Raw genomic sequence first — 15,995 nt, forward strand, 5'->3', positions numbered from 1 at the left:
TTGTATTTTTAGTAGAGACAGGGTTTCACCACGCTGGCCAAGCTGTTCTTGAACTCCTGACCTCAAGTGATCTGCCCACCTCAGCCTCCCAAAGTGTTGGGATTACAGGTGTGAGCCACTGCGCCCGGCCTGTTTTCCTCCTTTGAAAGCTGGCTCTCTTTGTGTTGTTGAACAAGCATTTGTTGGGCCCTTACTGTGTCTCTAGAACATTTATTTGAAATCAGAAGTAGGGGTGATACCACTGTGATAAGAGTAGGTTTTTAAAACTTTGCGTAAAACAGCAAGAGGGACTCAACACATTTTGTTATGTTTTTGTACCAAAACAGTAGTGTTTGTATTTCTTGGCAATAAAATCATTTTTAAAAATAAACTGCAAATACTCATTCAGAAGCCAATGGATGATCTTCAGCACATTGCAGTTGTTTCAGAATTTGGCCTACATGCTTAATTCGATCACTCTACTTCACTCTCAAACTTTCATTGTAAGCATTGCTTCCCCACTCAAACCTTTGGGAGTTTCCCATTTGCCTCAAGGATGAAATTGAAGTGGCCCTAGCCACCTTTCAGCCTTTTCACACACTGCCGAGCCTGGCTGCTCATGCTGCTTCTGTTCTTGCACATGCTCCCCACCCGCCCCCCTCCGCTTGCTTGGAATGCCTTGCACTTCCTGCTGCTTAGCCAAATCCAACACAACTCCATGCTCCATTCTCCCCGACCTCCCTATGACCTCTCCCTCCTCTCATTCCAGCAGCTACTGCCAGGATTGCTTGTTTCGTATTTTACATTATTTGTATGTATTTATTTTTATTTATTTATTTTTTGAGAGTCTCACTCTGTCGCCCAGGCTGGAGTGCAGTGGCGCGATCTCAGCTCACTGTAACCTCCGCCTCCCGGGTTCAAGCAATTTTTCTGCCTCGGCCTCCTGAGTAGCTGGGATTATAGTCATGCACCACCACACCTGGCTAATTTTTTATATTTTTGGTAGAGACGTGGTTTCACCATATTGGCCAGGCTGGTCTTGAACTCCTGACTTGAAGTCATCTGTCGGCCTCAGCCTCCCAAAGTGCTGGAATTACAGGCGACCGGCCAGAATTAGTTTTAGGAAGTGCATGTCAGTGAGCCCTTGTGTTTTGCAAAGCATGAAATAAAATCCATGGTTTATTAAACTGAAATAAAGAAGGGAACTGTTTATTCTTTTAATGAAAGCAGAAGACGCATGAAAGATTGTGTTATAAACTGAAGTTTTGGCCGGGCATGGTGGCTCACGCCTGTAATCCCAGCATTTTGGGAGACTGAGGTGGGCAGATCACCTGAGGTCAGGAGTTCAAGACCAGCCTGGCCAATGTGGTGAAACCCTATCTCTACTAAAACTCCAGAAATTAGCCGTGGTGGCAGGTGCCTGTAGTCCCAGCTACTCGGGAGGCCGAGGCAGGAGAATCGCTTGAACCCGGGAGGCAGAGGTTGCAGTGAGCCGAGATCACACCATTACACTCTAGCCTGAGCTATAGAGCAAGACTCTGTCTCAAAAAAAAAAGTAATAAAATAATAAACAAACTGAATTTTTGTAAGTAAGTATCTGTTGAGGACCACTGTAAACTGCAGGAGGATAGGAGATTAGCATATCTGGCTCCTTGAGACCCATAACTATACTTTATTTAGAATTATCTCTCTGGTACTTCACACCATGTCACAAATTAGGTAATACATGTAGTGGAATGAATTAGCAAATGATGAGTGCATTTTAATAAACCATCAGAGGATGAGATGGGTGCCCTTGGGGAGTGGTGAGTGCTCCCTCCCAGAAGTGCCAGGCGTGGTCTGGCCAACCAGTGAGGCAGTGGCTGAGCTGGCTTTAATGTCTTTCCAATCCTGGCAGTCAGTTCTATGAAATTCAATAAGAGTATTTAAAATGTCTTGTTGGATGGTTTGCAAAAAAAAAAAAAAAAAAAAAAATCACCCCTGGATTTATCGGGTTTGCAAGTTTGCATCCTTGCCTCTTTAATGGATATTTGGCTTTCAACTGCAAGCTGAGAATGGTACACTGCTGAATACATGGTCCTACTCAACTGCGAGAAAACAAGTCAGAAGATTTCTGGGGGTGGGGTGGGGGTGGAATAACTTTTCTCTAGTAACTGTACCCAACACATATGTGGGGTGTCTTTGGAGCCAAAAGACATCAAATTTCTTCTTTTCTATGCATTAGTTCTGTCATTTTGGGCAAGTTACTTAATCTCTCTGGGCCTCCATTTCATCATCTTCAAGACTGAGATACTTACTTTTTTTTTTCTTTTTTGAGACGTAGCCTTGCTCTGTCACCCAGGCTGGAGTGCAGTGCTGCAATCTCATCTCACTGCAATCTCCACCTCCCGGGCTCAAGCAATTCTCCTGCCTCAGCTTCCCAAGTAGCTGGGATTACACGCATCCACCACCATGCCTGTCTAATTTTTTTTTGTATTTTTAGTAGAGACAGGGTTCACTACGTTGACCAGGCTGGTTTCAAACTCCTGACCTCAAGTGATTTGCCCACCTCAGTCTCCCAAAGTGCTGGGATTATAGGCATGAGCCACCGCACCTGGGCGAGATACTTACTTTTATGCAGGATTGTTGTGAGGATAAAATCAGGTAATGTGGAAAAGCACCTAGCACAAAATCAGAAACGGTAGGCTTGCAATATCATAGCTCTTAGGCTCACACATTCCCTTGTGGTTGGCTAAATCCCTGTAGTAAACTTGCACATTCATGTGGTGGTTTGCATTTTACAGAATGTTGTTACAGACATTATTAGCTCACTTGATCTTTAAAATAACCCAGTGAAGTAGAACAAAGATTACTACTCTTATTTTACCAGTGAGAGAGGTCGAGGAACTTGCCTACATGATATATACATTAATACATAATACATTACATAATACATGGCATTACAGAATTGATGGCTAACATCGGGTTTCCTCATTCCAAATTCACACTTGTTCTGGTTTACCTGTTGCTGCAATGGCTAGTGTTAGATGGGGTTCCTCAGATTTCCTTAATTTATCCAGCAAATATTTTTTTTTCAGAGACAGGGTCTCACTCTGTCACCCAGGCTGGAGTGCAGTGGCATGATCATGGTTCTCTGCAGCCTTGGCCTCCTGGGCTCAAGAGATCGTCCCGTCTCAGTAATCCCCAAAGTGCTGGGATTACACGTGTGAGCCACTGCACCTGACCTATCCAGCAAATATTTATTGCAACTCAAGTGACTGAGCTGGAGATTTGTCCTGTTTGTGGTATCCTTGGTTGATTAGCATAGTACTTGGTATAGAATAGTTATTCAATAAATACTTGAGGAATGAATGAATAGATTAAACCAATTTTCCGAGTCCTTTCAATAGAGTACCCTGATTCTGCTAAATAGGCAAGAACACTTGCAGGGGACAAAGAGAGATCGGCTGTTGGGAGAAGCCAGGAGCTGATGGCTGCAGAGAGAAGCCGATGAAGTCAGTTACACGCAACAACACGGATGATTCTCAGAATAATCATGCTGAGCAAAAGAGGCCGGACCAAGGGGAGTACGTGCTGCATGATTCCCTTTGTGTAACGTTACAGAGGGCTGGGCACAGTGGCTCACGCCTATAATCCCAGCACTTTGAGAGGCCAAGGCAGGAGGATTGCTTGAACCCAGGAGTTCGAGACCAGCCTAGGTAATACGGTGAAACCCCATCTCTACAAAAAAATACAAAAATTAGCCTGGCATGGTGGCATACACCTGTGGTCCTAGCTACTCAGGAGGCTGAGGGGGGAGGATCACCTGAGCCTGGGGAGGTTGAGGCTACAGTGAGCCATGATGGTGCCACTGCATTACAGTCTGGGTGACAGAGTGAGACCCTGTCTCAAACAAAAAAATTACAGAAAATGCAAACCTTAGTGACACAAAGTAGTTCAGTGGTTGCCTTTGGGTGGGACCAGGTGGGTAGGGCGGGAGGAATTTCAAAGGAGCAGGAGGAAGTGTGTGGAAGTGATGGGTATGCTCCTTGTCTTGATGGTGGTGATGGTCTCTTCAGTGTATAAATACGTTAAAATGTATCAAATTATACACTTTTGTGATACCCTAACCTGTATTAACTTGATTGACTCTCTCTTAGCTGAGAAAGCCGGAGGGATTCCATTTGGCTCCTTCATTTGCAAGACGCTAAGGGCTCCTTACCCACCCCCTTCCTCAAGGACTTACTTGTGCAAGCTGACTCCCAGCATATCAAAGAGTGCCATTAACTGATAAGGTACTGCGGCAAGCTATGTCCGCAGTTCCCAGGAATTTGCCCGGGTGACAGTACTCTAAAGCGCCTACGTTTGTGTCCGACAAATAGCACCCAGAGCCCCCGCACCTATCACCTTGTGATGGATTTAAAGCTCCTGCACCTGGAACTGTTTGTTTTCCTGTAACCATTTGTCTTTTTAACTTTTTTGCCTGTTTTACTTCCGTAAGATTGCTTCAGCTCAATTCCCCCTCCCCTTTCTAAACCAAAGTATAAAAGAAAATCTAGCCCCTTCTTTGGGGCCGAGAGAATTTTGAGCACTAGCCGTCTCTCGGTCGTCGGCTAATGAAGGACTCCTGAATTAGTCTCAAAGTGTGGTGTTTCTCTATAACTCACTTGGTTACAACACTTTAAACATGTACAATTGTTTTGTTTTTGAGACAAAGTCTCGCTCTGTCACCCAGGCTGGAGTGCAGTGGCATGATCTCAGCTCACTGCAAACTTCGCTTCCCAGGTTCAAGTAATTCTCCTGCCTCAGCCTCCCGAGTAGCCGGGATTACGGACACCTGCCACCACGACTGGCTAATTTTTGTAGTTTTAGTGGAGACGGGGTTTCACCGTGTTGCCCAGGTTGGTCTCAAACTCCTGACCTCAAGTGATCCACCCGCCTTGGCCTCCCAAAGTGCTGGGATTACAGGCGTGAGCCACCATACCCAGCCTAAACATGTACAATTGATTGTATGCCAGTTACACCTCAAAAAGCTATTTGAAGAGGAAGAAGAAGAGAAAGGAGAGGAAGGAGAAGGAAAAGAAGGGGCAGGGTCTCTCCCCAGGTTCTCTCTGCTTGGCCCCTATGCACAGGCGTCCAGGCCCATAATAAGGCTGCTTCTCTGTCTCTTTAGTGAGCAACATCTTGGATGCTGGGTGGGGCAGGTATTGGCCTGGGACTCAGAAGGCCTGGGTTCTGGTCTTGGCTCTGCCACTCACAAAAGTACAACACCGGGCAGCAGCCTGACCACTGTTGGCCTGGACTCGCTGTGACAATACTGGTCCCTGTTGGTCCAGCCTACCCACAGCATTGACTAGAGGATGGCCTGAGGGGACACATCAGAGTGCTGCGTGAACTATGAGTGTAGGTCAAAGGGAGGAGAGTGGGAGGGGAGGCAGGGAGTGAGCCCCAACCTTCTTTACCTTCTTTCTAGCCCAGTCACAACAACAAACGCTACAATGTAACATGGGACCCTCAGAAGCTGCTGAGTTGTTTGAGCTCTATGTCCCTTTGCTAAGTGACCTCAGACTCCTGTAGTACAAATTTTTTTGTGCCTGCTTGTTATCATTTATCAAGAGCTGTGTTCAGGACTCAGCCTGGATACTCACACACTGTTTAAGATTTTTTTTTTTTTCTTTTGAGACAGTGTCAGCTCTTGTCGCCCAGGCTGGAGTGCAGTGGCACGATCTCAGCGCACTGCAACCTCTGCCTCCTGAATTCAAGCGATTCTCCTGCCTCAGCCCTGTGAGTAACTGGGATTACAGGCATGTGCCACCACGCCCAGCTAATTTTTGTATTTTTAGTAGAGATGGGGTTTTGACATGTTGGCCAGGCTGGTCTTGAACTCCTGGCCTCAGGTGATCGCCCCACCTCAGCCTCCCAAAGTGCTGGGATTACAGGCATGAGCCACCGTGCCCGGCCAGCTGCAAGATCTTGATAAGTCATGTCTCCACTCTTAGCATCTGTCAAAAAAGGGGTTGGACTCCAAGGCTTGAGGTTTCTTCTAGCTTTTGCATTGCGGGGTTCTGTCACCCGCATGTCAAACTATTTGGCCACGTTGAGGACTGCAGATGGGGGAGGGGAAGTGTGGCCAGTGGCAGCTGTCTCATCCCTGACTCTGAATGAATTTGAGGTATTAGGGAAATGGTGACCTTTACCACCTCCCCGCCACCCTCCCCCCCACACACATGCATATCATGGATTTGTTCCTCCTCCAGTTCCTCCTGCAATGCTCCTTACTCCGTGTTTCTTTCTGTTTTACTCATAAACAGCAAGTCAACATATATACCCAGGTATGTTTTTAAGTTCATGCACTCAAAATCTATCATGTTAATAGGTGAAAAATCTTACCTTCCAGAAAGCTTGGTCATCAAAATATTTAGCCACATGAGGTGCTTTCCATATTTCGAGATTTAGGAGCAAACCTGTTTAAATGCATAATTTGATGTTAAAACATTTGGAGCACAGGATTTTTAATCTCAAGATTAATCAAAATATTGTGTGTCACAATGACAGTATCTCAACAGAAATCCTTTTTCTCCCACAATTGAAAGACAAATAAATGGAAGCCCTGTCATTCCTGGACCAGCTTAATTCTGTAGACTATTTTATTTATTTTATTATTTTATTTTATTTTATTTTATTTATTTAATTTTGAGACGGAGTCTCACTCTTATTGCCCAGGCTGGAGTACAATGGCGTGATCTTGGCTCACTGCAACCTCTGCCTCCCAGGTTCAAGCGATTCTCCTGCCTCAGCCTCCCAAGTAGCTGGGATTACAGGCACCCGCCACCACATCCAGCTAATTTTTTTTTTTTTTTTTTTTGTAGAGATGGGGTTTCACCATGTTGGCCAGGCTGGTCTCGAACTCCTGACCTCAGGTGATACACCCACCTCGGCCTTCCAAAGTGCTAGTATTACAGGCATGAGCCACCACACCCGGCCGATTCTGTAGACATTTTTTTTTTTTTTTTTAAAGAACTGGGAATGGCAGTGTACTGAGCAGTACATGAGAGCCACAGATCTGACGCCCTTCCCCAGATGGAGTAGAAGGGCCCCACGAAAGCTGATCCATGTAAGACATACGGACTACTATGGAGGGTGACTCCAATTGGGTGCTCCTATAGGTCTGTCTTCTCTGGCTCCAGTCAACTCCTGGGAACCTCAGCTTAAGATTCCACTTGTGTAGTTAGGAAAGTAGCTTATAACTTGCTTTTGTGCCTGTCCTTCCTTTTCCCCATCTTTTTAAGTGTCTTTTATTTTATTTTTTATTTTTGGGACAGGGTCTCATTCTGTTATTCAGGCTGGAGTGCAGTGGCACAATCACAACTCACTGCAGCCTCAAACTCCCGGGCTCAAGCAACCCTCCCACCTCAGCCTCCCAAGTAGCTGGGACCACAGGTGTGTGCTACCATACCCAGCTCATTTTTTTGTATTTTTTGCAGAGACGGGGTTTAGCCATGTTGCCCAGGCTGATCTTGAACTCCTTAGCCCAAGTAATCTGCCCGCCTTTGCCTTCTAAAGCGCTGCGATTACAGGTGTGAGCCACTGTGCCCAGCCTCCATTCCCTGTCTACTCTCTGCCCAGATAGCTTGGCCATATGTATTCCTCCAGCTTCCCGAAGTTGGCTGAATTTCACAGGACACATGGAATGAGTGCTTCCTTTCACAGGAAGCAAGGAAATGCTCCTGATAGGTTTATCTGTGTATTATTAAGGATGATCAGTTCCAGTGTCATTAACAAGAATGGGCGAGTGCTTAGTGAGATTCGTATTTCCCTTTCGTGGTGCTGCTTTTAGCTGATATTGGCATGCAGGGTACAACCAGCATGACGCAGTTAGCTTGGATTACGCAGTAATGATCTCTGGCACCTGCACGAATTTTCCAGATAGCTGAGGCTTACTCATCACTGAAGAGTATCTGTCCAAAATATATTTTGTCTTCTGAGACAACATTAAACATATTTAGACTTTAAAAAAAAACTCAGAACCATCACTAGGAACACCCACGTATAACATGCCATATAACGTGGAAAAGGTGTGTAGCCGTGGAGGGTTGTTGGTCTAATCTCTCAGCAGCCCAAGCGTTTTGTGTTCTTGTGTCCAGTTTTAAGAATTTCTCGGCCGGGCGCAGTGGCTTATGCCTGTAATCCCAGCACTTTGGGAGGCCAAGGTGGGCGGATCACCTGAGGTCAGGAGTTCAAGACCAGTATGACCAACATGGAGAAACCCTGTCTCTACTAAAAATACAAAATTAGCCGGGCGTGGTGGTGCATGTCTGTAATCCCAGCTACTCGGGAGACTGAGGCGGGAGAATCGCTTGAACCCGGGAGGCAGAGGTTGTGGTGAGCCGAGATAGCGCCATTGCACTCCAGCCTGGGCAACAAGAGCAAAACTCCGTCTCAAAAAAAAAAAAAGAATTTCTCTTCCTCTGTTAGGCTCTTTGCTTTCACTTCTAACTTCTGCTGGTGTACTTCACCTCTAGAAACCTAGCCCACCTCTAATCTGCTATTTCTAATCTACCTGGGCTGAGAAACCCAATAACCATGCTTGATAGGATTGTTTCTTAAATAAGTATAGACAGGCCCATAGAGGGCTCAATTAACAAGTTAAATGCTTGGCTTCTGGGAGTGCATTTGGTGCAATTTTGGCTGCTTGAGGAACTTTTTCCCCCTTCCATTGTCCAAGCTGTTTTGTTTCCTTTTTTGAGACAGGGTCTTGCTCTGTTGTCCAGGCTGGGATGCAGTGGCACGATCTCAGCTCACTGCAACTTCTGCCTCCCAAGCTCAACTGATCCTCCCATCTCAGCCTCCGGAGCAGCTGGGACTATAGGTGTACCACCACGCCTGGCTAATTTTTGTATCTTTTGTAGAGTTGGGGTCTCACTATGTTGCCCTGGCTTGAATTACTGGCCTCAAGCTGTTCTCCCACCTCAGCTTCCCAAAGTGCTGGGATTACAAGCGTGAGCCACCCAAGTTGTTTTTAATCACCAGTTCGCTCATGTCAAAAACAACATGTAAAGAGGAAAGCTTGCTGGTCTTAACTCTTAAAGGAATAATATGGTTGTCTTTTCTTCTATTCTCTTTTTTGACTCCAGTGAAGCATAAGAAAAGACCCCCAGGTACTTTGCAAGACAGAGGGCAAGTCAGCACCACTTCGAACATACCAGTGGTAACAGTGAATAGTGTGATTCCCAGGATAGGGTTGCCAAATAAAATGCAGGATACCCAATTCATTTCGAATTTAAAAACAGACACCTTGCATTTTTGCTAAATCCGGCAGCCTTACCCCGGGTGGGATTGCAGCTGCCACGAACTGAACGTTAACTTACGGAATTAACTCTACTCTGCCTCTGCTTCTTCACACAGACTCTGCCGAAAGCTAAGGCCAGACGTTGGTATATTAAAGCAATTCTAGCCAATCTCACACTCAAAAATTACCCAGGTAACTCCAAAAAGTACCTCCATATAGTTTGTTAAAGCTGGAAGGATGCCAGCTCAGTCACTATAATCCTTTCATTTTACAAAGAAGCTAACCAAGGCTCAGAGAGAGTGAAGTGACATGCCCAGCGTCACACAACTCATAGTGTCTTATGCCATTTGTCTCTTATTTGGCATCCACCTCCTGCTTAGGGACAGATATATGGGTGTCTAACCAATAAAAGATGTTTGCGTGTAGAATAAAGGTGAACAGTTCTGAATGGAATGTATATTTTCTTTCTTTTTTTTTTTTTGAGACAGTCTCACTCTGTCACCTAGGCTGGAGGGCAATGGTGCAACCTCGGCTCACTATAACCTCCACCTCCTGGGGTCAAGCCATTCCCCCACTTCAGCTTCCCGAGTAGCTGGGACTACAGGCACATGCCACCAAGCCTGGCTAATTTTTGTATTTCTGGTAGAGACAGGGTTTTGCCATGTTGGTCAGGCTGGTCTCGAACTCCTGACCTCAGGTGATCTGCCTGCCTCAGCCTCCCAAAGTGCTGGGATTATAGGCGTGAGCCACTGTGCCTGGCGTGAATGTGTATTTTCTTTTTTTTTTTTTAGACAGAGTCTCGGCTCACTGCAATCTCTGCCTCCCGGGTTCAAGCAATTCTCCTCCCTCAGCCTCCCAAGTAGCTGGGATTACAGGCACCCGCCACCACACCTGGCTAATTTTTGTATTTTTGGTAGAGACGGGGTTTCACCATGCTGGCCAGGCTGGTCTTGAATCCTGACCTCAGATGATCTGCCCACTTCGGTCTCCCAAAGTGCTGGGATTACAGGTATGAGCCACTGCACCTAGCCACATATTTTCACCTGGCATATAAGTAAAACTGGCTAATTAGCAACGCCCCTAGATTTTTTGCTGTTCTATTATATTGCAAGAACAGAAACATACTTTACCCCTTTGTTGAAAGACCTCCAGTGGCTTCCCATCTTTTATAAGGGCCTGCTCCTCGCTACCCTTCCGCCCTCAACCCCTGCCGCTCCTTCTCACTCCATTCACACCAACCACACTGGTCTCCTTACTGTTCCCTCAACACACAAAGCATGCTCCTGTGTCAGGGCTTCTGCACTTGCTATCCTATTTTCATGGAATGTTCTTCCCCTAACTAAATGCGTGGCATATCTCCCTCCTCTTCACCGGGGTCTCTGCTTAAAAGCCAACTACTCAGATAAGCCTTCCCTGACCACCCCCCTAAAAGAACACCCCATCCCACACTGACTCTAGGTTTCTCTAGTTTGCTCTGTCATCACAGCCACTTCTTACCATCTGACATAGTAGACACTCATTTGTCTATTTATTGCTAATACCTTCCCCCACTAGAAGGTCAATTCCATGAGGTCAGGGAATTTGTTTTGCTCACTGCTGTGTCCCCAGTGCCTGGCTCATAGTGGATATTGAATAAATATCTGTTGAATAAAATAGGATTATGGGTGTCCTCAGAAATAAAAGGTAGGCTTTTGGGTGTAAGGATTTTCTCGGGCTTCTGTACAAAACTGAGCGTGATCACCAGCCCTGGGTTCAAAAGTCTGCAACGTTGCCACTCACCCTACTTATAACCTCAGGGATGTCCCTTCCCTGACCTGGCCTCACAGTCCACATTAGCAGCAGGTGACCTCTAAGAACCTTTCGAATTCTGAAGTTATGTGATCCCCAGGGAAGGAGATGGGGCACATATACATCCAGCCACATGGCAGGGTGCGCTCTGGACGTGGGTGCTGTGTCCTGGCAATGGTGGAAGAAAGGTGGCCTCACACTGACCTGTCAGGAGACCAGACGTGAGAGCTATCGCTATGGCCAAGCTGAGTTCCCCAGTGCTGAAGAGGATCTGGAAGCCAATCCTAGAAATGACAAAGCAGAGGTGGTCACTTGGGCATCAGGCAGCAGAGGTCATCAGGGACGAAAAGGACTGTTGGTGTCAGTAGTGCCATTGCCAGGAAGGGCCATGAGGAAAACAAGGGTCCTCTTCCTGGCTGGTACATTCCCCTGTCATTTTCCCAAAAAGCCATGCAGACATGTGGGCGGGAGGGAGGCGAAGGAGATTCCAAGATCATCTGTGGCTTATTTTAGTTCTCAGCACCTCATGGATAATGAACCAGACCAGGAGTCAGAAAACCCAAGCTCAAGTCCCAGCTCTGTCACTCACTAGCTGCAAGACCCTGGGCAAGTCCCTTAACCTCTCAGAGCCTCCAGTTTTCTCTCTCTCTCTCTTTTTTTTTTTTTTGTTGTTGTTGTTGTTGTTTGTGAGATGGAGTCTCACTCTGTCATCCAGACTGGAGTGCAATGGTTGGCTCACTGCAACCTCTGCCCCCCAGGTTCAAGCGATTCTTGTGCCTCAAGTAGCTGGGACTACAGGCATGCACCACCACACCCGGCTAATTTTTGTATTATTAATAGAGACGGGGTTTCACCATGTTGACCAGGCTGATCTCGAACTCCTGACCTCAAGTGATCTGCCCGCCTCGGCCTCCCAAAGTACTGGGGTTACAGACATGAGCCACCGCGTCTGGCCAGCCCCCAGTTTTCTCATTAGGCAATTAAAGATGAAGGTTCTATTTCTCTTGGGGCAAGGTGGGTGGGGTAGAGCTTGGCTTTCAGACCCATCTCCCCTGCCCATCCCGACCCCTTGAACATACACTTCCAGGACCTCTCTCCTTTAAGGCAACCCCAGGGGTTCAATTCAAACATTAAGCTATTACGGGGGCCCTTGGATGCTGAATGTGATTGTCCCAGGGTTCAGCCTGCACCTGGGCACTGCCAGCCCCTTCACTGCAGCCCCACGGATAGTTGTACACAACAAGCCAGTTTTTTAAGCCTTTCCTATTTCTTGTCTCAACAGGTGGGCAGCTCATGTTCTCATTTTTAAGACCAAGCAAAGCTCCAAGCCTGCAGCCTCATGGGGTGGACCCCACCTTGTATGTCATTTGGTTATCTTCCGTGTCTTTACTGATTGTTCATTATAAAGTGGGAGAAATAATGACAGTCCCTACCTCATAAGATCATGGGAGAGTGGAGAGAATTAAAAAGAATTACCTGCAGACTAGAAAAATAAATTAAGGCCGGGCATGGTGGCTCATGCCTGTAATCCCAGCACTTTGGGAGGCTGAGGTGGGCGGATCACGAGGTCAGGAGATGGAGACCATCCTGGCTAACACGGTGAAACCCCATCTCTACTAAAAATACAAAAAAAATTAGCCGGGTGTGGTGACAGGCACCTGTAGTCCCAGCTACTCAGGAGGCTGAGGCAGGAGAATGGCGTGAAGCCGGGAGGTGGAGTTTGCAGTGAGCTGAGATTGCACCACTGCACTCCAGCCTGGGCGACACAGCGATACTCCATCTCAAAAAAAAAAAAAAAAAAAAAAAAGAAAAATAAATTAAAAAGATAAAAAGAGTTGCCACCCTGCTGCTCACGTAGTGAGTGCAGATGTCAACAACTACCTGCCCAACCATCCAGGCAGCCATCCCCCCTTCTGTGTGGCAAGCTCTAGTCCCTCATCTTTGCCATCTTTGTATATCTTCAATAGTTTGCTTCCTCCCCAGCACCAAACACAGTTCAGGTTATCAAAACCTCAGGTAAATGTTTGTTGAATGACTGAAAAATGGAGTCAATTACTCAATTCATTGATCTAATATTAAGTGATTTTTAGAAAAAAATTCAGGGGGACATCTGCATGACCTTGCAAAATTTCTTTCTTTTTTTTGAGATAGAGTCTTGCTGTGTCGCCAGGCTGGAGTGCAGTGGCGTGATCTCAGCTCACTGCAACCTCTGCCTCCCGAGTTCAAGCTATTCTCCTGCCTCAGCCTCCCGAGTAGCTGAGACTACAGGCAAGAGCCACAATGCCCAGCTAATTTTTTTGTATTTTTAGTAGGGACAGGCTTTCATCATGTTGGCCAGGATGATCTCGATCTCTTGACCTTGTGATCCACCAGCCTCAGCCTCCCAAAGTGCTGGGATTACAGGTGTGAGCCACCGCGCCAGCTGCAAAAATTTTTAAACAGGACATAAAAGAACTAAACATAAAGGGAACAATGATAAATTGGGCTATATTAAAATTAAGAACCTCTCTTGTTCAAAAGACACCATTAAGAAAGTAAAAGGTGGGCTGGGCATGGTGGCTCACACCTGTAATCCTGGCACTTTGAGAGGCCAAGGTGGGCCAAAGTTGAGGCCAGGAGTTCAAGATCAGCCTGGCCAACATGGCAAAACCCAGTCTCTACCAAAAATTATTTTGCTATACAAAAATTATCTGGGCATGGTGGCACGTGCCTGTAATCTAAGCTACTCAGGAAGCTGAAGTATGAGAATTGCTTGAACCTGGGAGGCAGAGGTTGCAGTGAGCTGAGATAGCACCACTGCATTCCAGCCTGGGTGACAGAAGGAGACTCTGTTTCATAATGAAAGAAAGAAGGAAAAAGGTAACCCACAAAGTGGGATTCATATCCAGGATACGTAAGGAATTCCTACAAATCAATAAGAAAAAGACAGAACACCACAATAGAAAATGGACAAACTAACTGGAATAGACATTTCACAAGAAAAGATATTCAACTGTCCAAAAAGCATATGAAAAGTGTTCCATTTAGTTAGTTATTGGAGATATCAAAATTTAAACAATAGGTTTGATTGCTAAATGACTAATCAAAAAGAAGGAAAACACCAAATGTTGGCAAAATGTGGAGTAAAAGGAGCTTCTATACACCACTGGTGATTAGATTGGTGCAAACTACTAGAGAAAATTGTTTAGCAGTAGCCACTAAAGCTGACTGTGTGAATACTGTATAATTCAACAATTTCATTTCTAGGGATATAATCAACAGAAGTGCATTCGTGTGCTCCAAAAATAAAAGTGCTAGAATGTTCATAGGAGCAATACTAGAATATTCATAATAGCTCCAAACTGGAAACTACCCAAATCCTCCTCAATAACGGATAAATAAATTCTGCTGCATTCACATAATGGAACACTTGTTCCAACTATCTTTTCTTAGATTCTCTATTTGTCTATCTGGCATTCATTTATCACAGGGCCACACTAATGGCCAAAGTTGTTTATCTCATTTTCTTGCAAGTCAGCTTTCTCAGGCATGGGAAACTCATATTATAACCCCCTCAGCTACAAATTCTAACATGTGTTTTCACTTCCTGCCCATTAGTGGATGCCCTCACCCAGTTACTCTCCCACCATTCTTTCTCATAAAGGCATAGTCCCAGTTCCCCCTTTCTTTCTGCTGCCTGGTCCCTGGGTGATAGTTTTGTGTGGCCCTGCATGATGTGTTCTGCCTCTTGTTTACAGGCGAACTGTGAACAACAAAACTTACCTTCCAATAATACTGGAAGAAAATGCCACTCAGTCACCTTTATAAATTAAGACCCAAGCATGACAGAACACTATATCCCAGTGGAAAAAGGGTACAGCAATGCTTAACAACCTGGATGAATCTCACAACTACAATGTTGAGTAAAAGCAGCATACAAAAGCACAGACTTACTGTATGATTCCATGTATATTATCTCAGTTCATTTTCTGTTGCTATAACAGAATAACACAGAATGGGTAATTTATAAAATAGGTATATATAGCTCATGGTTCTGGAGGCTGGGAAGTCCAAGAGCATGCTGCTGGCATCTGTTGAGGACCTTCTTGCTGTGCCATAACATGGCAGACGGTATCACATGGCAAGAGGGCAACAGCATGTCAGCTCGGGTCTCTCTTCCTCTTGTAAGCCACCAGTCTCATCATAGGGGCCCCACCCTGATGACTTTATCTAATCCTGGTTACCTCCCAAAGGCCTCAACTCCAATTTCATCAACATTTGAATTTGGAGATTAAGTTTCCAACACATGAAATTTGAGGGATGCATTCAAACCATAGCATTCTGCCCCAGCCCCCAAAATGCATGTCCTTCTCACATGCAAAATTCATCCCAATAGCACCAAAGCCTTTTTTTTTTTTTTTTTTTTTTTTTTTTAGAGATGGGATTTTGCTCTATCATCCACACTGGAATGCAGTGGCATGATCATAGCTCACTGCAGCCTGAAACTCCTGGGCACAAGTAATCCTCCTGTCTCAGTCTCCTGAGTAGCTAGGACTACAGATGTGTGCCACCATATCCAGCTAAGTTTATTTAATTTTATTTGTAGAGACAGAGTCTCACTCTGTTGCCCTGGCTGGAATGCAGTGGCACCACCATAGCTCACTGCAGCCTCACACTCCTGGGCTCAAGTGATCCTCTCACCTCAGCCTCCTGAGTAGCTAGAATTACAGGCACATGCCACAATACCTGGCTAATTTTTTTATTTTTATTTTTTGTAGAGACAGGTCTCACTATGTTGCCCAGGCTGGTCTTGAACTCCTGGGCTCAAGAAATCCTCCCACCTCGGCCTTCCAAATCACTGGGATTACAGGCATGAAACACCATACTTAGACAACCCCTAAAGTCTTAACTTGTTCTAGCACCAACTGAAAAGTCCAAAGTCCATGGTTTCATCTAAATCAGATGTGGGTGAGACTTAAGG

At 45.7% G+C, this 15,995-nt stretch overlaps 1 protein-coding gene across 7 annotated transcripts in view; it reads right to left on the reverse strand.

Moving 5' to 3' along the window:
• RHCE (Rh blood group CcEe antigens) overlaps positions 1 to 15,995 on the reverse strand; it is a 68,250-nt gene that overhangs the window by 3,471 nt on the left and 48,784 nt on the right. For 5 of the 7 annotated variants that reach the window (XM_030805610.1, XM_030805611.1, XM_030805609.1 and 2 more), the window contains 2 exons: positions 11,240 to 11,319; positions 6,349 to 6,422 (listed from right to left, as the gene is read on the reverse strand). In XM_030805610.1, the coding sequence (XP_030661470.1) occupies positions 6,349 to 6,422; positions 11,240 to 11,319 (154 nt within the window). The remainder of the gene's footprint in view (positions 1 to 6,348; positions 6,423 to 11,239; positions 11,320 to 15,995) is intronic. The other 2 variants (XM_030805615.1, XM_030805616.1) reach the window with 1 other exon arrangement.

The sequence above is a fragment of the Nomascus leucogenys genome, chromosome 24 (genome assembly GCF_006542625.1).
Source record: "Nomascus leucogenys isolate Asia chromosome 24, Asia_NLE_v1, whole genome shotgun sequence".
Taxonomy (NCBI): domain Eukaryota; kingdom Metazoa; phylum Chordata; class Mammalia; order Primates; family Hylobatidae; genus Nomascus; species Nomascus leucogenys.